General features: G+C 44.9%; 1 protein-coding gene across 6 annotated transcripts in view; it reads left to right on the top strand.

Moving 5' to 3' along the window:
- LOC309802349 (uncharacterized protein) overlaps positions 1-20620 on the top strand; it is a 374757-nt gene that overhangs the window by 101714 nt on the left and 252423 nt on the right. For 3 of the 6 annotated variants that reach the window (XR_014293773.1, XM_082617820.1, XM_082617821.1), the window contains exons 1-2: positions 12757-13373; positions 13463-13729. The exons of 1 other annotated variant lie outside the window; for it this stretch is intronic. Coding sequence is in view for 2 of the 5 variants with exons in the window: in XM_082617820.1 (XP_082473946.1) it covers positions 13068-13373; positions 13463-13729 (573 nt within the window). In the remaining 3 variants the exon portion in view is untranslated. 2 more of the 6 variants (XR_014293771.1, XR_014293772.1) reach the window with 2 other exon arrangements.

The raw sequence follows: 20620 nt of genomic DNA on the forward strand, positions 1-20620 counted from the left end.
AGTTGTGGTGCACGGGCTTAGTTGCTCCGCGGCATGTGGGATCTTCCTGAACCAAGGCTCGAACCCATGTCTGCTGCATTGGCAGGCGGATTCTTTACCACTGCGCCACCAGGGAAGTCCTTGACTTCTTCTTAACTCTGTTTTCTTGTAAAATGATACCTTAATGGAAATTATGTGGATTGAATTGCAGGAGAGGAGATTAAGAAGTGGCTTAGAAAGAAAAAGAAATAATGTAGGATTAAGATATATACCTACCAACTCTTGAGAAGTTTGGAATAGAAACTCTTCAAACAAACAACCTCTTTTTTAAAAAAAAAATTAAGATAAATCACTCTTTTACTATTATATAAAATCTGATTATTAAATTTATATGAACAATTAACTGTGGGGACTTCCCTGGTGGTCCAGCGGTTAAGATTCCGTACCTCCACTGCAGGAGGCACAGGTTCGATTCCTGGTCGGGGAACTAAGATCCTGCATGCCACACAGCATGGCACTCCCCCCCAAAAAAACCAAAACTATGGGGCTTCCCTGGTGGCGCAGTGGTTGAGAGTCCGCCTGCCGATGCAGGGGACACGGGTTCATGCCCTGGTCCGGGAAGGTCCCACATGCCACAGAGCGGCTGGGCCCATGAGCCATGGCCGCTGAGCCTGCGCGTCCGGAGCCTGTGCTCCGCAACGGGAGAGGCCACAACAGTGAGAGGCCCGCGTACGGCAAAAAAAAAAAAAAGAAAAAAAAAAGAAAAAAACCAAAACTGTGGTTAGATAATGAAAGGCAGTAAATGAACCAGAGAGTCATATAAACAGCAACATTGTCTAAGAAGAATTCAACAGCTAGACTCTTTCTGCTGTGTCTTGGGCTGGGTGTAATCCCCCTACAATGAGATGAAGACCAAGCCAGCTGCCCTTCTGGGCTTTGGGGACACAAAGGAGCCCCAGGAAGTGGCCACAGTGGCACTGGCTGAGAGCAGCTCTCCTGGGCTCGTAGTCAGCTGCTGTCACTGAGTGAAGATTCTTAAGCACATCCTCAGCGGAAGAAGGTGGGGACAGCAGTGCGTCTCAGAGTGTGCTCTGTAGCCTCTTGGGGTGCTGAGTATGTTGAATCCCGGGAGCCACCCGGACCAACTAAATCAGAACCTCTGACCCGGGGGCCTGGGAATCTACGTTTAACAGGCACGCTGGGTGCTTTCCCTGTGCATCCCACAGTTTCAGGTCTGCTGCTCTGCATTCCCTTGCACGTGACTCTTCCCAAATACTCCAGTGTGCTCCAGCCTCGGTTCCTGTGTTTGCTGTTCTCCCTCCAGGAACGCCCCACCCCCTCTACTTCTTCACCACATGGGCCAAGATCCACTGGCTTCATGGAGCCATCCCCAACTCCTTGATCTCTTTTCCATAAACTCTAACTATGCTACTTAATCCTGTCTTATCCTACTTTGTAAGCTCTTTGATATGGACAGCAAATCCCCCTTCATGGCCTAATTCCATTAATTCCTGCCCAGGGCAGAAAGATCCCACCTCAAATGGTTCCCCTTTCTGGCAAGACCTGTCTCCCAGCCACCTTTTATTTTGAGTAAGTGTTTTTACTTCTCATCTTCCAAGACAGAAGGAAGGGTTGGCCTACAGGCCACCCCCACCATTGTATTGGGTTTCAGTGATTGGACCTCAAGAAGCACAAGACTTCTTCCACCACTATTGATTGTTTGGGGGGTTTTTTCCGCTACATTATCCTCCTCAGCATCAAAATCAATTTAAACTGAAGACTTAATGTTTCTGTTTTCTCCCAAGTACCTACTAATTTCCTTAAGGGCTGATACCTAGACTTATACTTCTTACATAACTCTTCCATCTTGCACGTTTATTGTTGCCTGCAGGACCTCTTCTGTGGGAACTGCCACTTCCACAGCTATGCCATGGTTCCTTTATGCTCTTTTGTGCAACACGGCCCTGGGCTCCTGGTCACAGCTGATTGGACTAGAGGCAGGCACCTGATCCAAAGCTGGGTTAGCCAGGTATTTTGTAAACTTTTCTCTTAGGGAATTTTGTAAACTTGGGAGATATTTGAATTCTGAATGAACCCAGAAGGTATTTTCCCCATGTGGACAAAAAAGTCGAGGAACCAACCTACAGAAAGAGAGAAGGATGCTATAGAGGCAGATGCAGAGGGAGAAGCACGTGAGTGATGGAGAGAACGCGGACGGTACTGTACAGTTGAGTCCTGAACAAGGCGAAGGTTAAGGGGGCAGAGTAGTTGAAAATTCAAGAATAATTTGTAGTCACCCCTTGGTATCTGTAGTTGCTTCTTATCCTCAGATTCAGCCAAACACGGATTGTGCAGTACTGTAGTATTTACTACCAAAAAAAATCCAAGTGGATCCCTGCAGTTCAAACCTGTGTTGTTCAAGGGTCAAGGGCCTACCCCTGGGTATCTTGGAATCAGAATTTTTGGAATAAAGTCCCTGTTTCATTCCAGCTAGTTCTGGAGGCTACGAGGATGTCTGGAAAGAAAAAAAAGGGCAACAGGGGTTTGTGGATGGCTTTTAGGTAGCCAAGCCACAGGGTCTAACAAAATGTGTATTATCTCATTTAATCCCCCAAACAATTATGTGGTTTTTAAAAAAGTCCATCATTATTACTATTCCTGTTTTAAAGGTAAGAAAATCAAGGCTTAAAGAAGTCAAGTAACTTATCCCAAAGCCACCTGACTACTAAGGGCAGAGGTGGAGGTGGGATTGAGGCTGGGTCCTTCTGCCTCCGCCACGCTGAACTGCCTTCAGGTGAGGACCAGTGGGTGTGATACTTTCATTCTTGCTCCCATAGTATCAGTCTGGACTAGGGAGATTTGAATGAATTCTACAAGTCAACCCTGCATCTTTGAGTTGTCCCCAGCTACTTGGCAGGGACTGTGATTTGTGCTGCCCTCTAGAGGAAGTATGGAGCAACGAACTCATAACTGCGCAGCATCCCTAGGAGCCGGAGCTGATTGTCCTGAGAGGTGGAAGCAGCTGGGGGCAGCAGTCCTGAGAGCTCCACTGCCAGCCAGAGCAGCTCACGTGGGCGACCCGCACCACAGGCAACGATGAAGATCCACTCTAGCAGTGCCAACCACAGCCATCATGAGAGCACAGCAGGAGGTGCCTTTGAGAAGAGTCCACCCTACCAGCATGAGTTAGGGTTGCCCTTGATATCTGAGATGGGCTTGTGCAATGGGGTGAGGGGAAGGGGCAGGAGAGGTGAGGGGAAGGTAGAGACCATGTTTAAAAGGGCAAAAACCTTGGGAATGAAGGGAGGTTCAGGAAACTTTTTCTTTTTCAGGAACAAAAGCTTCTTGACCAGGAGCATAGAGACCTCTGAAAGAGGGTAATGCCTCAACACATAAGTGTTTAGTCTAAAGGGATGGGCCCCTGGCCTTCTCCTTTTGCATTTAAAGAAACAGAAGTCCAGGAAAATTAAATAATATTAGCGTTGTGTTTGAGTCCAGAAATCCACACCAGAATCCAAGGTCTAGTAGATCTTCCTTCACTTCCCAGGGTGATCATTTCTCTGTGTATCTACAGAATAAATTAAAAAATTACATGTATTGGCCACAGCCATTTCTCATACCTGAGTAAATGTACTCATCACTACCCCCCAAATAGAAAGAATCAGTGATATGGAAAGAAACTTTTAAAAGTTTCATCTCTAAAAAACAATTTAGGATATTCAGGGTGAGTGCTGAGTTGTTTTAAGGTCCTGAATATACTTGAACCATCAGCATTATTCATTCTTACCTCTTTGCTCTTCAATAAAGGCTAGGATGGCTTTAACGATCCAGCTGTGCTCCTTGGTGTGCCCACCGAAGGACACCCTCGTTACATATGTTCCATGCCCTCAGGAACACGCCAGGTGTGATTTCTCTTGCAGAATCTTGCTGCTCTCTCCTTGGATGCCTTGAGGCAGCTGCAAACTCAAGTGCCCCTGCAGCTCCTGGGTCCTTGTGAATGTCGCCTCAGCTCTGGCTGGCAAGGGAACAAGCCAGATGGTTCTAGGAGGCCTCAGCCCACAACTTCCAAGTCACGAGCAAGTCTCTTTTCATTTCTAGGGATTTTAAAAAGACGAGGGAGTGGAGAGAGACCTTTCTTTCCCCCACCTTCTTTCCCTGACACATCCTCGACCATAAAATCTGATGAAAGGGATAAAGAGACAAGGGTGAGTGGAAGGAAATTTCCACCTCCTCAGAGAATATTCAAGTTGTTTAAAAGAGCAAAGAGCTCCCTGAAAGGAAGTACTATTGAAGGGCTGAATAAAAATATTTGAAATGATCCAAAGATGATTTCTTTTAAAAATGACTGCTGGAGTAGCATGTGCTGATGCCTACATAGAAAAGGATCAAAAGGATGGGTGAACCAGGACTTTCAGTCCTCCTGGGATTTTTATGGAGCCCATGTTAATAAGAAAATCATCAGAAAGCCAGGAATAGCTTGAACAGCTCAATGGAGTATGTTTCAAAAGAAGATACCTATGAGAAGGACAAGAAAATTTGTGATGGTGCCTTTAATTAAAACGTTATTTAATGTGACGTATCAGCAGCTATAAGCTACCGCCTCTCACATTTATAACTCTAGTTCTGACCTCTTCTCTGACCCATGGATTTCTAAATATCATCCTTTAAGTGTTCTATAACCTCTTAGGTGCAAATTTGAATATGTCTCTGCCTTCTGAAAATCCTTCAGTGGCTCCTTATTGCTTACAGAATAAAGCCCAAGCTCCTGAATGTATCACACAAAGCCCCTTGTGACTGGTCTTCATTCTCTCTAGCTGACATTGGTGCCTAAACCTTGGATTGTCTCCCTGCCCCAGACCCCCCTATCTTCATGGCTTCAGAAGCTCAAGGAGGCCTCCTAGTAGCAAGATGCTTTCTACCCTTTCTAAGATCAGGTAAAGCCAGTTAGCGATTTGGCCACTCCATCAGGATGGAGCCCTAATTCTCCTTTGCTATTAAGCTTTGTTCATTTATTCCACAAACATTTATGGAGTGCCTTGCTTGTGTTAGGAACTATGCTAGAAAGTGGAGATCTAAGAGGAAACAAGACATATCACGCCCCAGAGTTTACATACCGAGAAAACTCTGTGTATTAGTCTCCTATGACTGCTATACCAAATTACCACAAATTTAGTGGCTTAAAACAGCACAAATCTATTGTCTTGCTGTTATAGAGGTCAGAAGTCCAAAGTGGGTTTCACTGGGCTAAAATCAAGAAGTCAGCAGTGGGGCTTCCCTGGTGGTGCAGTGGTTAAGAATCTGCCTGCCAGTGCAGGAGACATGGGTTCGAGCCCTGGTCCAGGAAGACCCCACATGCCGCGGAGCAACAAAGCTCTTGCACCACAACTCCTGAGTCTGAGCTCTAGAGCCTTCGAGCCACAGCTACTGAAGCCCACGTGCCTAGAGTCTGTGCTCCGCAACAAGAGAAGCCACTGCAGTGAGAAGCCTGTGCACCACGAGAAAGAGTAGCCCCTGCTCACCACAACTAGAGAAAGCCTGCTCGCAGCAACGAAGACCCAACACAGCCAAAAATGAATGAATGAATGAATGAATGAATGAATAAATAAATAAATAAACAAGTCAGCAGGGCTGTAATCCTTCTGCAGGCTCTAGGGGAGAATCCATTTCCCTTGCCCTTTCTTGCTTCTGGAGGCTGCCTACACTCCTTGGCTCATGGCCCCTTCCTCCAGTGTGAAGCATTTCAACTCTCTCTCTGACTCTGCTTCCATGGTCAGTCCTCCTTCTCTAACTCTAACTCTGACGCGTCTACCTCCCTTTTATGATTGCATTAGGCCCACTTGGATAATTTCAGGATAATCTCCCCATTGCAAGATCTTGAATTTAATCACACATGTAAAGTAACTTTTGCCATGTAAGGTAACATAGGCACAGGTTCCAGGCATTCAGACATGGAATGCTAGTCTGCCTACCACACTCTGCTAGCCCTTTTACTTTGTCTTTAGAAGAGCACTGTTTGCTCATTCGGCAAGCATGCAAGTGTCTACTATGTAGCAGGCACTGTTCTAGGTGCTGGAAATACAGTGGTAATAAAGCAGATATTCTAGATGAGAGATAGACAGTAAACCAGTAAACAAGTAAACACTATGTCTGGGGGTGTTAAGGACTCCAAAGAAGAATAAAGTTGGGTGAGGCGCCTGGGGAGTATGAGATTGGGGGGATTGCTATTTCATAAAGGGTGACTGTAACAATCAAGGTCCAGTTAGGAGAATAGAAACCAGTGTTGGTAATTCAAAAAGAGGGAATTTAACACAGGGGAACTCTTACATAGGTGATGGAAGGGCTGAGAAGCTAACCAGGATGATGAGGCAACCCAGAGATTCTTAACACTGGAAGGTTGCTATCACCCTTAAGCTAAAGATACTACCAGAGCCTGGGGAAGGTTCTTACCCAGTACAACCTGGGGCCAAAGAGGAGATGTATCTGCTGCTAAGACACTGCCTGAGGCAGACAGAGAGGAGGAGAAAGGTCTGCCTCTTTATCTGGCCACATTCTTCTCCTGCTTCTCAGTGGCGGAACCCAACCAGCTAGAGGCACCAGACAAGGAAGCCTGGGAAACACAACCCATGGGGGTCCACTCCCAGGGAGATATCACAGGAGGAAAGACAGCAGCCAAGAGCAAGACAACAAGTGACCAACACGGTTGCCTTGGAACAGACACCTAAAGGAACTCAGAGAGTGAGTCACGTAGACACTTGGGGAAACAGTTTTCCAGGCAGAGGGAACAGCAAAAGCAAGGCCTGGAGGCAGGAGAGTGCCTTGTGAATTCAAAGAACAGAGAGATGCGGGTATGGCTGGGAAGGAGAGAGGGAGGGTGGGAGGAAGGAGATGAGGCCAGAGTTCCAGACGGGAGTCAGAGAATGAACAGCTTTCCAGGCCAGAATGGGGACTTGGGCTTTTTCTCTGAGTTTGATGAGAAGGCCTGGAAGGCTTTTGAGCAGAGAAGTGACCTGATCTGAGTTGCTTATGCTCCACACTCTGGTTCTGTGGGTAGAATAAAATATTGAGGGAAAGGGCTGGAATCAGGAGACCAGATAGGGAAATTCTTGTGATAATCCAAGTGAGAAATGGCTTGAATCAGAGAGGGAGAGTCGTGGTGGGTAGAAAATGACTGCATTCTGCACGTATTTTGAAGGAAGAGCCAACAGAATTCACTGCTGGTCTGATGTGTGATCTGAGAGACACAGAAGAATCAAGAACAACTCTAAGACTTTTGCTCTAAACAAAAACCTCTGAATCTCTGGAAGGGTACCCTTAACTGAGGTAGGGAAAACTGCAGGAAGGCACTGGTTTGGGAGGATTATCTAGAGCTTTCCAGTTTTAGACATGTGAAGTTGGAGATACCAACTACACAACCAGTTGGAAATGTTGAGTCAGAGATGGATGTATAAGTCTGGAGTTTGGGGAGGCATCTGGACTGGAGATGTACATTTGGGAGTTGTCAGTATATGGATGGCATTTAAGCTGTAGGACCAGTGAGACTGCCATGGACTAATTGGAGACCACAAAGAGAAGGTGTCTAAGGACTGAGTTCTGGGGACTTCTATGTTTAGAGATTCGATACTGAGAAGGCCAGAAAGGTAGGAAAAGAATCAAGACAAAAACTCTTTTTTTTCTTAAACTTAAATTTATTTATTTATTTATTATATAGAAAAGACAATTTTAAAAAAATTTGATTGGAGCATAGTTGATTTACAATGTTGTGTTAATTTTTGGTGTACAGCAAAGTGATTCAGTTATACATACACATGTATTCATTCTTTTTCAGATTCTTTACCCATATGGGTTATTACAGAATACTGAGTAGAGTTCCCTGTCCTATACAGTAGGTCCTTGTTGGTTATCTAGTTTATATATAGTAGTGTGTGTATGTTAATCCCAAGCTCTTAATTTACCCTTCCCCTCCCACGTTATTTATTTTTTAAATTTAAGTATAGTTGATTTACAATGTTGTGTTAGTTTCAGGTGTACAGCAAAGTGATTCAGTTATATGTACATATAGTGGGTTGGCCAAAAAGTTCGTTCGGGTTTTTCTGTAAGCTCTTACTCCAGTGAATTTTTTGACCAACCGAATATATGTATATGTATGTATATATACATATTCTTTTTCAGATTCTTTCCCCATATGGGTTATTACAGAATATTGAGTAGAGCCCCCTGTGCTATACAGTAGGTCCTTGCTGTTTATTTTATATATAGTAATGGGTATAGGTTACTCAAGACAGACTCTTAATCCAGAAGCCATGTGAAGAAATTGTTTCAAGGATAAGAGTGATCAACCTCTCCCCAGTGGCTGAGAAGTTGAGTGAGGTGAAGATGGGAATTGCCTACTGGATTTAGCAATGAGGCAATCACTAGGGACCCTGAGAAGACCTGTTTCTTCTGGAGTGGTGGGCGAGAATGGCTGCTCAGAGAGGATTCAAGACAATGGAAGGGGAGGAATTGAAGATAGCAAGTGTGGAAAAACCTTTTGAAGAATCCAGTAGTGAATTGAAGCAGAGGGAGATATGGAATCTGTGAAATGTTTGATTTTCTACCAAGCAGATGTTACAGCATGTGTGTAAGCACTCAGAAACAACTCCATAGAGAGGGAAATTTTCCTGATGCAAGAGAGAGAGGTGACAGTTGCTGAATCAATGTCCTGGAGTCAGAGGGAATAGGACGGGTACACAGGTGGAGAGGTTAATCTTGGCTAAGAGCACTGAGAGTTTATCCTAAGTGCCAGGAGGACAGAAGAGTACATGCAGACAGATACAGGTGTGTTAGTAGATAGAGACATAGGGATGGAGTGTGTGCTGAGTTCTCTTCTGGTTGCCTCTATTTTACCAATGAAAGGTGCATGGCGGTTATCTGTGAGTAATAAGCAGGAGGTTTGATGGAGGAGGAGAAGGTATGAAATAGTCCTTTAGAAGAGTGGGAGGGTGGACAGGAAGTGTAGTAGCTTTGCTGAGGAATGTTCATTGATTATACAGTAGTTGATGTTTTAAACATGTAATAAATACTGTAATGTAAATGGGAAAATGACGTGTTCTAAGAAATCTAGTATTCAGGTCAATAGAATTATATCACCTAGGGCTGAAACAATCAAATCCTAAGAGTGAAACAGCACTGGATATAATTTAATCTTGGATGATTTGAGGAGCACTTTGGTCCTTCTTTATGGTTGAGTCATTTCTCTGAATATTAGTTAGTAATGCCCTGTATCTGTATAGCCAATAACAGGAAGTTCTGAACTGATGATAATAGGCTGGGTGGACCAGATTTTAACTGTAAAACGTGCAAATGTGAATTGATGTTTATAATATTAATAAAAACATATATTTTCCTTGCTTGGTAGGCCTTTTGTGTCAAAATTCATTCCATATTTGATATGTTAGGGTGCGTTGTTGAGTAGAAGCGAATAACCAGAGGAAAGTGAATTCAACTGAGCTTTAACAAACTGAGAAGTTAATAGGGAGGGAGTTCGTATCAGAGAAAAGGTTACATGTCCCTTGAGCGTGTCGGGGAGGGGGCTGTGCAGAAGTGGATAGAGAGCCAACAGATGGAGTGGGCAGGAAGTGGTTGAGATCTAATCTGTGCTTGACAAACTCTCTAGTCTCACTTTCCCTCTTCTGCTCTCCTTGTCTGCTATTTTGAAACCCCAGGAAGGTCAGGGAAGATGCAGACAGAGTGCCTTGACCCAGAAAACCAGGTAGTTGAAACCTCAGCTTTGGTGGATTTTGCCTTTTATTTCCTTCAGACATACTGCTGAAAGTTCTGCCACCAGTGAGGGGTAAATAGTAGCCTAGGGTCTTGAAAGAGCAGTTTTAGAACCCTAGGACAGTCTTTACTCTTCCACTATGCCTGAAGGTTAGGGAAATTATCTTTGTAATTTGAGGCCAGTACCCATCTCTTGAGCCTCATAAGAAACACTGAAAAGAGTTAATAGATTTGGCTAGCACTTGGGTCAGTTATTTCAAATGTATCAAATGGCTATCTGGGAGTCATAAAACAGGTGCTTCTGAAATTGTACTGGGTTGGTGTACAGATTGGCAGCCATCCTTTAAGGGCAAAACTATGTTAAAAGCCGAGCCAGGGCAAATGAACAACTGATTTACAATAGTGTGCTATGTTATGAAAGATAGCTCCTGAAAACAGATCAACAGGATTGATGGTGATGCTCCAATGTGTTTCTTTGTAAAAATTTGATACTAAAAATACCAGTCTGTGAATTTGACTCACCCTTCTTCTCCTCCTTCCTTCCTCCCTCCCTCCCTCCCTTCCTTCCTTCTTCCCTTCCTTCCCTCCCTCCTTCCTTCTTATAGTTATTTTGGTGGGGGTGTGGATGTATTTAGTTTGGGTCTTTGAGTTAGCATATTTATTAAATAACAAGAAATCTGTTTTGAGTTAGTGTAAAAGTAAATAAAGAACAATGGATTCCCTTTGAAATTACTGTAACAGGGTCCATTTTTAAAAATTAATTAATTAATTAATTTTTGGCTGCGTTGGGTCTTCATTGCTGCGTGCTGGCTTTCCCTAGCTGCGGCAAGTGGGGGCTACTGTTCATGGGGTGGCTTCTCTTGTTGCGGAGCACGGGTTCTAGGTGTGCGGGCTTCAGTAGTTGTGGCTCGTGGGCTCTAGAGCGCAGGCTAGTAGTTGTGGCTCACAGGCTTAGCTGCTCCGCGGCATGTGGGATCTTCCTGGACCAGGGATCGAACGGGTGTCACCTGCATTGGCAGGTGGATTCCTAACCACTGCGCCATCAGGAAGTCCCTGTTGTTTTTACAGTTGAGACAAGAGAACTTGAAAAGCAACTTGTCAACATGTAGCTGAACTTTGTGAAACTGACCTACTGTAAAATGAAACACTCATTTTAAAAATTCTGTTTGATGTAAAAGGAAAATATCTGTTATTTACTGGAAATTTGTATAGGTCTAAGAGCCACAGAATTTTAAAGCTGTAATGACCTAACTTGTGGGCTACCCCTCATTTTAGAGATGAAGAATCAGAAAGATTAAATAACTTCTCAAGGAGACTCAATTATTAGCAACACAGAAAAACTCAAACCCTAGTTTCCTGACTTTGTCCAGTGTTTTTTATCACTGTATCACTATATCACTAGGTTTCTAACATAAAACCTTTCACCGACATGACATTTAAGCTTGCATGTAACCTAAAAGAATCTTTATGTACTTTTTGGGTTTCTAGTTCCAAGGGATTGATTTAAATAATGGTTTATCCGTATTTATGTAAATAGAGATGGAATTTTTTTTTAATTGAGGCATAATTCACATACCATGGAATCTATTGTGTGTGTGTGTGTGTGTGTGTGTGTGTGTGTGTGTGTGTGGTACGCGGGCCTCTTACTGTTGTGGCCTCTCCCGCTGCGGAGCACAGGCTCCAGACGCGCAGGCTTTGTGGCATGTGGGATCTTCCAGGACCGGGGCACGAACCCGTGTCCCCTGCATCGGCAGGCGGACTCTCAACCACTGCGCCACCAGGGAAGCCCCATGGAATCTATTTTTACTCATTCATTTTGATATCGAAAGTTTAAGCTTAACTTCTATTAACAGTATCCATTTTATTTAGGCAGTGAGTATATAAAACCCAAAGAAAAGTTTCTACAATCAAAAGAAGAAACAGGGGATGAGAAAATGTCATCTTCATCCTCAGCAGCATTTTGGAGTACGTAGGATGGTATCTGAAGAAGCTTAATGATTACCCGGTCCCCCATGGTGAATAGGGTTTTTATGAGACAAAGATGGAGAAAGAGAAAGGAGGGATTGTAACTCTTGAAAAATAGGTAATTCTGTGTGAACAGAAAGGGACGGATAGTTTAGCAAAGTCAAAAGCCAAACTGTGGAGCAGAAATTCATAGTCTAAGCCTAAGTACTTTCCAGGGTAGGGTGAAAGTACTGAGGACACGTACAGCTTGTGGCGTTCCTTTCCCCCCATAGACATTAAGTAAATACCTACTATGTACCAAGCCTGTGGAGGCGCTGAGAATACAAAGATGGATAAGGCAGGTCCTCAAGGAACTCAGTCTGGTGGTGGCGGTGGTGATGGGGGGGGGCGGGGAGGAGAGAGGGAGCGTATGGAGTGGGTGAAGGGTGGGGGATGAGATTAGACAGGAAGGTCGAAACACTGAGTATATGGTAGGAAATTGGGGGTTCAGATATGTGACTTCTATGGCAGAAATCTGTCCCAGAATCTCTTAAATAATTAGCCTCATTTGCCAAATTTAGCCAGATATCATGACGCTGGTCTTCTCCAGATGCCCTCTCAAATAGGTTCTAGCTTCTAGCCCTTGCTTTCCCCACCATTAGGGCGTCGGGCAAGGGAGGGGGCAGGTTGCAAACGGCACCCACGTTTGCTGCCTGGGCTCTCTGCAGGAGACAGGAATCCAGGGCTTTGCCGTCGTCATAGCAACTAGGAGTTCCGCGGTCCCCCACCTTCCTCTAATTCCTTCCACTTCCCCCGCCGTCTGGGCTGAGCTGCCTCTTCTCTCGCGAGATTTGAGCGCAGAGCTGAGCTGCACAGCGGTGATCTCACCCGAGAGTTGAGGAGGGAGTGAAGGAGGGGAAGGAATGGGGCGGGGAGGGAAAGGGCGAGGGAAGTGCCGCCACCGCCGGCAACTTTGTGAGCGAGTTCACTGTGTGCGTGAGCGAGTGAGCGAAAAGTCAGAGCGGCGCTGAGTCTCCGGGAGGAGGGTACCCGGGGAGGGCCAGGTCTGGGCTTCAGAGGCCGCCCCCCCTCAGCCACTCCACCCTCTCCTGCCTCCGTGGCTCCCTCCCCATTTCCTCCCCCCACCAATCCTCCCGGGCCTTCCCGCCCCCTCTGCAGTTACCTGTCCCCTCCCCCACTCGGCACGCACCTCCCCTTTCCCCCGCGTCCACCTCGGACTTTGGCTCCCGGACGTTCAGCCACCCCGCGTTCGCTTCCTGCGCCGGCCGCCCCCTCAGCTTTTTCTCTTGGAGGCAGGCGGGTGGGATGGGGAGCGCTGAGCCTCGGAGGCGGCGTGAGTGGGGACCCGAGCGCCCAGACAATAGTTGATGCCCGGGGACGGGGGCACCTCCGCCCCCACTCCGCCGGGAGCGCGGCCCCAGCCGGCTGCTCTCCAGCCGGCATTCCGCGTCCCCTTCGGAGCCAGGCTCGGGAGTTGGGCTGATTCCGCCCCCGCCTCCCCCGGGTCCCCCTCAGCTCGGCGCCCGCCCCTGCTTCGCCGCCTGCCGTTCTCCGCAGAGCCCGCGGCGAGTGAGCGCGCGCCGACCGTCTGTAAGGTTTCTTTTTTACCCCAGGGAGAGCGCGCGGCGGACGCGCCCCGGACGTGCGGCGGCACCGGGAGGCCGGGCCGAGCGGTAAGTGGCTCCCGCGCCCCGGGTCCGGGCAGGGGAGCGGGGGTGCAAGACTGTTGACAGCCCGCACCCCATTTCTGGCCGGGGCGCAGGTCCAGGGCACGGAGCAGGACGCTCGGAGGCCGGTCAAAGTTTTATTTCCGATTTGGTGGCGTGCTGATAGCGCAGCCCGGCGGGGGGCGAGTCCGAGCTGCACTGCGCCCGGCGCGCGCACGCGCGCGCACCTCGGAATCCGAATCTGCACAACTCTCCGCCAGGCGTCTGTGAGGGAGGCCAGGAGACCCGCGACCCCTTGGGGTGGCTGCGCCCCCCAGGCTGCTCTCGTCTCCACCGGGAGACTCTTCCAGTTCAGTCACCTGGTGAGCGCTTTGCAGGCTATGCCGGAGGGACAGGCCGAGAGGTTTGATCGTGAGAAAGGGGGAAGAGCAGCTCGTTGCCCGCGGGTGGTTCGTTTCTCTCCCGGGGTCTGGGGGGGGGGGGGCGGTGAAAGCCGGAGCTGCTCTAACCTGCTTTTCTTGGAGTAAGTAAACCACAAGAGGGCTGGGGAGGCGAGAAGGTACTGCAAAAAAGAAGTTTTTCTCCTTCGCCCCATCTGTTTCCAACTTCTATCCTGACCTTAAAGGGTATTTGCCAAGCTCCCTATCGCTCCACGGCATTTCTAGGTGGACAAGTAATCTTGTTGGACAGGTTGAAACTTCATCGAATTCACCGTTTGGAAAACATATAGGCAAGGGAAATGGTTCACTTTCAAGGAAGATGTTTGAGTTGTTGATGCTTGTTTTGAAGAGAAGCATTTGGGGACTGATGGATCCTAGACTGCATTTACCTTACAGATTTTATTTATCGTGACGGGTACTTTAGAGGCAGCACTTAACTGAAATTCTTACTACCTGCTAAACGATTACATTTCTAAACTGGGAGCCGGTGCCGCGATGCAAATTTTAGAGTAAAGGTGTTGACTTTAATCAGGTTCCAGGTCTATCTGGATGGACTGGGGTTGGCGTTTCCTCTATAAAGCAAACCTTTCATGTTGAAACTCTGACTCAGACTCTTAAAGACATTGTTTTTATACTGGTACTCTGTGGGAGTTAAGTGTCAGTTTCTCTCGTTTTCTCATATGGAATATTCATCCAAGACAAAGATTCTCTGACTTAATCTTTTGGAAAAGTACAAGATGAAGTCCTATACAATCATTCTCTGCACCCAGTTTAGTAACAGTATTAATTTTCTCTAAAATCCTGATTTAATGACCTTCACTTTCCCCCTTTTCATTTTTTGAAAGCTGCAATTAAGCCACCTTTACCAGGATGAAAAAAAAGCCGATGGAAATAATATAGAACAGTAGAAACAGCAGTAGTCTCAAATAAAAGGTTTTCATAAAGAAGTTTATGGTCACTGAAATGTCTGACTATTAGATGACATACCAGTTATTAACGAGAATATTAATATTAAAACATTTTTTTCCTATGGAATAAATTATTTATACTCAGGCATTAGCAATTAACAGTGCATTCAGAGTGATTTGGGTGATGATTTGCACGTAAATGGTTAGGGGCAAAATAAGAGATTTTGCCAGGTGAATGGTATTACGTGGCTGACAACTTATTTTCTTATCTCTTTATGCTTAAGTAAAGGACTCCTGAAGTTGACTGCATCATTAGATTTCTCTAGTTGACCGAGAGAACAAGTTTGGCAAGTGGCTCAAGACAGTCAGTAGGTGTTGCTGTTAGCTTCTCTGCGGTTCCTGGTACTGCTCCTCGAGTTTGAAATTGCAGTTCTGGTGCAGTGAACTTTTTAGAGCTGAAGTGTCAGTATTAGTTGTGAGTTCATCATAGGATTCTGTGACAAGGTTGACTTGAACTCCTGGTAATAACTGCAAAGCAGCTCACTGAAATTTTATATTAAGAATCTTTTAACTCTACCCTTTTGCTATTATTTCCTGACTTTCTTACTTACTTTGCTTTTGCATTGAATTAGGTGTGTAATTTTGGTGTAGGTCTCCCCACCCCCACCTGCCAGCCACATCTTGATTTTTTTAACAACTTTTAAAATACACTTTCTAGTAACTTTATTTTTTTAATTTTTTAAAATTAATTAATTTATTTATTGGCTGCGTTGGGCCTCCGTTGCTGTGCGCGGGCTTTCTCTAGTTGCAGTGAGCGGGGGCTACTCTTTGTTGTGGTGCACAGGCTTCTCATTGCAGTGACTTCTCTTGTTGTGGAGCACGGGCTCTAGGCGCGCGGGCTTCAGTAGTTGTGGCTCACGGGCTCTAGAGCGCAGGCTCAGTAGTTGTGGCGCACGGGCTTAGTTGCTCCGCGGCATGTGGTATCTTCCCGGACCAGGGCTCGAATCTGTGTCCCCAGCATTGGCAGGCGGATTCTTAATTACTGTGCCACCAGGGAAGTCCCTCTATTAACTTTATTGAAGTCATGATTTTGCTTGAGATGAGCGATTCTGTAAATTTTGGATGATCTTGGTTGACTATGAGTTGGGACGTGTGTCTGTTCTATCTTACTTTTGCAGTTTGAGTTTTTCAATACATGGCTGTTTTCTATCTCTTTGAGCTGTGAAACAGGAGCATGAGAAGAGCTAGAACAGTGTAAGAGTACGGATTCTTTGACTCTTTCCAGTTTAGGGGAAAGTATGTAGTGATTGATGATAACATGGTTGTGTGCTTCTACTGGTCCTCACTGTCCTGCTGTCACTTCTGTTGGTCCACTTCACTGTGCATATGAAGCGGGCCTAGCCTGAAGGTTTTCAGGTGACGTGGCAGATTTGAGCCTTTTGATTCACTGACCAAACTGGACTTTCTCTAAGGAAGACAGATAGACTCGTCCCCCACGTATAGAGCTAGTGCTCTGATATAGAATGCTTCTTTCTTCCTTTGGACTCAGATCGCAGAAGTTCATATCTCAAATTCAGAAAAAAAAATTTCCTTCATAATGTCACCATATTCCTAATCTTTTGAGATTTGTATTAAGTCAAAAGGTGGTCATTGAGTGCCTCTGTCTGGGAGGCATGCTGTTGAGTTCTGTGATTCCAGTGGTGGGTAAAAGTGTGTTCCTTGCCTCAAGGAACATACAGTGCAATGGGGTCATTTGTAGTGACCTTCCCTGGTTTGGTGTTCTGATATGCTGAAGCCCCCATAAAAGTTTTGCAGAGCAGGCAATTCTGAGTTGTAACTTATTTAAATTAATTTTTAAAATTTATAATAAATTTAAATTTATTTATTTATTTGTTTGTTTTTGGCTGCATTGGGTCTTTGCTGCGTGCGGGTGTTCTCTAGTTGCGGCAAGCGGGGGCCACTCTTTGTTGTGGTGCACAGGCTTCTCATTGGGGTGGCTCCTCTTGTTGAGGAGCACAGGTTCTAGGCGTGTGAGCTTCAGTAGTTGTGGCATGTGGGCTAAGTAGTTGTGGCTCGTGGGCTCAGTAGTTGTGGCTCGTGGACTCTAGAGCGCAGGCTCAGTAGTTATGGTGCACAGGCTTAGTTGCTCCGCGGCATGTGGGATCTTCCTGGACTAGGGCTCGAACCCATGTCCCTGCATTGGCAGGCGGATTCTTAACCACTGCGCCACCAGGGAAGTCCTAAATTAATTTTTTGAATAATGGGGCCCAGTATTTGTCCTCAGAAGGCCAAGGTTTCAAATTTTCCAGCTATGGGATCTTAAAAAGTAATCGAACCTCTTCCTGAACTTTCTGAAACAGTGTCTTTTTTTGCAGCATTGGGCACAATGCTTGCTTCACCGCTTTGCTGCAAAAATTATTGAGAATATATGTATGAAGGTAATTTGTAAACTGTAGTCTTATTTGTAATTGCATGTTCTTGCTTCCTGATGAGCAGATTCATAGATTGTTGGGTTTAGAAGGGATTTTGAGTATAAATCATTTGACCCTTCTTCCCCATTTTACAGATGAGGAAACTGAAGCCCAGAAAGTTGAAGTGATTTTTGGAACAGTGGCTACATGTACGGGTTACTGGGGGCAGGGGTAGGGGCTAGGGAGGATCTGTTAGGTGGAGGTATAATTGCACATAAAACAGGACAGTGTTGTAGGAGCTTCCTGTTGAAAACATGAGTGATTTCTATAGCACCACCCAACTTCCGCTGGGGTAATCTGAGCCAGGAGAGAAGAAACATCCCTGCCACTTGGGTGACTGCCCTTTAGATGAGGGACTCTCCCTTTCCCGAGGAGGGTAAAACATTATGTTATTCCTTCAGCACTCACACAAAATTTTGTGTCTGTTCCACATACAGTGCTATTTAAAATAGGGGTTTTCTACTATCACTTTAGAATGACAGTCCAACCTTATATCCACTGCGCTTTTACTGGTTTGGTATGGGAAATAAATTGGCCTCATTGGATTTTTGTTTTTAGTTTTTTGCTGTGCTTAGCTAATAAAGAAAAAAAAAAGCAAAACAAAGCCCACACACTTTGATGGCACTTTGTTTTCCAAAGGCTTAATACAAATTAAATTACTTATTCTCAGATGATAGCTCATTTTTTCTTTTGGTGGGTTTCTGATGAGCTGTGGAGCGAGTTATAGAAACATGGGAAAGAGCCCCTTTTCTTTGGATCTCTTAAAGGCAGGTGATTTGAGTGAGGATTAGAATAGCACAAGTGTGATTGGGTTTGTGATCAAGTGGGTAAGAAAATCCATTGGGTGTATCTTTTGAGGGTAAGGACTGGTCCACATCCATTTTTCTCCTTTTATTCTGGCCTGGGAGGAGTGAGGTAACCCCAGTTGCAAAGATAACATGAAAGCTTTCTTGAAAATCTAGAGAGATGACACCACAGTGGCACAGAGGAATGTCAGGGGCTTCTTTCATTGGACGTTAGTCGACAGTAGTGCATTGGGGGTGTGCCACAGAGGCAGGTGAAGCTGTTTCTCTTGGCCTCCGGAGGTCTGGGATGAGAATTTTCAGCCTTTAGATTTCTAATTTGTTACTTGTCATGTTGCACTAAGTTCTCCCTCTAATTAGGATTGTAGTATGCCTGACTTTAAACTGTGGGAAGCGGGCAATTACATAATGTTAGATTTCCCTTTTCTTCAATTATGGAGAGGCACGAGGAGAATGTATGCTTGCTGGAGAACGTTGGCCTGGAGAGGGAGAGTTACTGATTTGTACACATACAGGGGTCACTCAGAGGCAACTTGAGCCGACTGGCCATCCAACCGTGGCGGCCACTGGATTCCTTTATTCCTCTCTCCTCCTCCAAAGCAGGTCTTAGGTTAAGAATGAATTTTGCAGACAGCGGAGTGAATTTTGGTTATTCCTCTTTTCTCTTTCTGTTTTTTCCAGGAAGCCTTTTACCAAAGCTACAAGTATGGTCATTGATAGTTTTTTTGTGGCTTAATGTCTTGCTTCCTTTTAGAATGAGTTCCAAACTTCTCAGAATAAAGCTATTTAGAAGTAAAAAGCAAAGGACCATGTGCTGAATGACCACGTTCCTATAATCGAGACTTGACTATGATCAGTATCATTTATGTTGGCTTCTATATTATCTTTTTCTAATTCATTTTTTTCATATTCTCAATTATTTGCCTAGATAGGGATTCTAGTTTGATATATTCTAAGCTCCTTGCATTTCCTTTAACATCTTAGTTCTCAGAATTGATTGACTGTTTGTTTTTACAAGTTTCTTTTCATTTCTTGATGCTTTCAGCAAAGCAACTGATAACTGAACTGTGGTATCTCATGCCTTCAAGAAGAGAGGGTACTTATAAGGAGATACCTATAGGATATATAATTATATATTAATAGAATGTTCTAAAATTTTCACCCAGTTTGACTAACTTTTATTCCTTGCTTCACCTGTACATAGTTAGGGAAAAAAAATGGAAAGAAGTATTTTCCCATATTTTTGCAAGAAATATAAGTATGTGACTTTTGGGAACCATATTGCCTTTTCTTTCAAAGACTTAGAAAACAAATGTTCTTACTCTTGAAATGAGGGTTAGTGTGTAGTTGATTTAACTCCTCCCTTTTCCCTAACCATACTTCTGGCTGGCCCAGCGAAAACCTCAGAAGCTACTGCCCATATATTTTGTCAGAGTCTAACTTCTGAGTAGCTGGAATTTCATGTGTAAAGAGAGGGTGCTCTGTGTGTATATATGTTTGGGGTGGGGTTTGACTCCTGGCTCAGAATGTGCCCTTGGGAAACCTGTTAGGAGGCTTGAGACTGAATGTGGTTCCTGACCCTCATCTCTTTTCCAGTTTGAGAAATGCCTGTGATTCTTCCGAGAGTCTCAGTGTTACTTTTTTTTTTTTTTAATTAGGATCTTAGTACTGATCCTTTGTAATAGGAAATGAGGTATAATAATTGCATGACAAAATAATGTTTCAGTAGATACATAATAGGTTTTGGAGAGCTATAGGATTCACAGAAAAGGCCTATTAAAAGTTGGAGCCTCAGCCTAATAATCGCTTTCAGTGGGATTGTTCTGAAGGTCATTTTCAAGGGAGCACTTTAAAATAGTGGTTTCCAGCGGGTTGGGCCAGGTGTGTGTTTGTGGGAGGGTGGAGGATCGCAGTGAACTCTGGGGTATTACTCTGGGTGGATGGGTTGGGTGGTTTGAAGAAACTCAATAGGTGATTCTGTTATGTTTCTCTCCCACCCAGTTGAGAACACAGTGGCTTTTATGTAATTTTTGGATTTATGCTCGACAGTAAGGTAAAGGGAGGGCCTTCGATCATGTGTACAGTTCCCTTGATTAAAAAAGACAACTTGGAATAAATTTGGAAATGACGGCCGGCAGGTAAAAGGGTCAGGCTGCTTAGACTCCGGCAGTGGAGGTAGAACAAGTAAATCCAACTTGGTGTTTGCATGTTGGCACTTTTTTTATTGGGATAAAAAACACATAGTGTAAAATTTACCATCTTAACCATTTTAAGTATACAGTTTAGTTGTGTGAAGTATATTCATATTGTTGTGAAGCAGAAGTCCAGACTGTTTTCATCTTGCAAATTGGAAACTATACCCATTAAACAACTTCTCCTTTCCCCTCTCCCCATCTCTGGGACTCACCATTCTACTTTCTGTTTGTATGAATTTGACCTCTTTCGATACCTCATATAAGTGGAATCATGTAGTATTTGTCTTTTTGTGACTGGCTTATTCCACTTAGCATAGTGTCCTCAGGGTTCATACATGTTGGCATGTGGTAGGATTTTCTTCCCTTTTAAGACTGAATAATATGACATTGTATGTATATATCCCATTTTATTTATCCATTCATCCATAGATGGACA

Source organism: Mesoplodon mirus, assembly GCF_964341445.2.
Source record: "Mesoplodon mirus genome assembly, chromosome: 4".
Classification (NCBI taxonomy): domain Eukaryota; kingdom Metazoa; phylum Chordata; class Mammalia; order Artiodactyla; family Ziphiidae; genus Mesoplodon; species Mesoplodon mirus.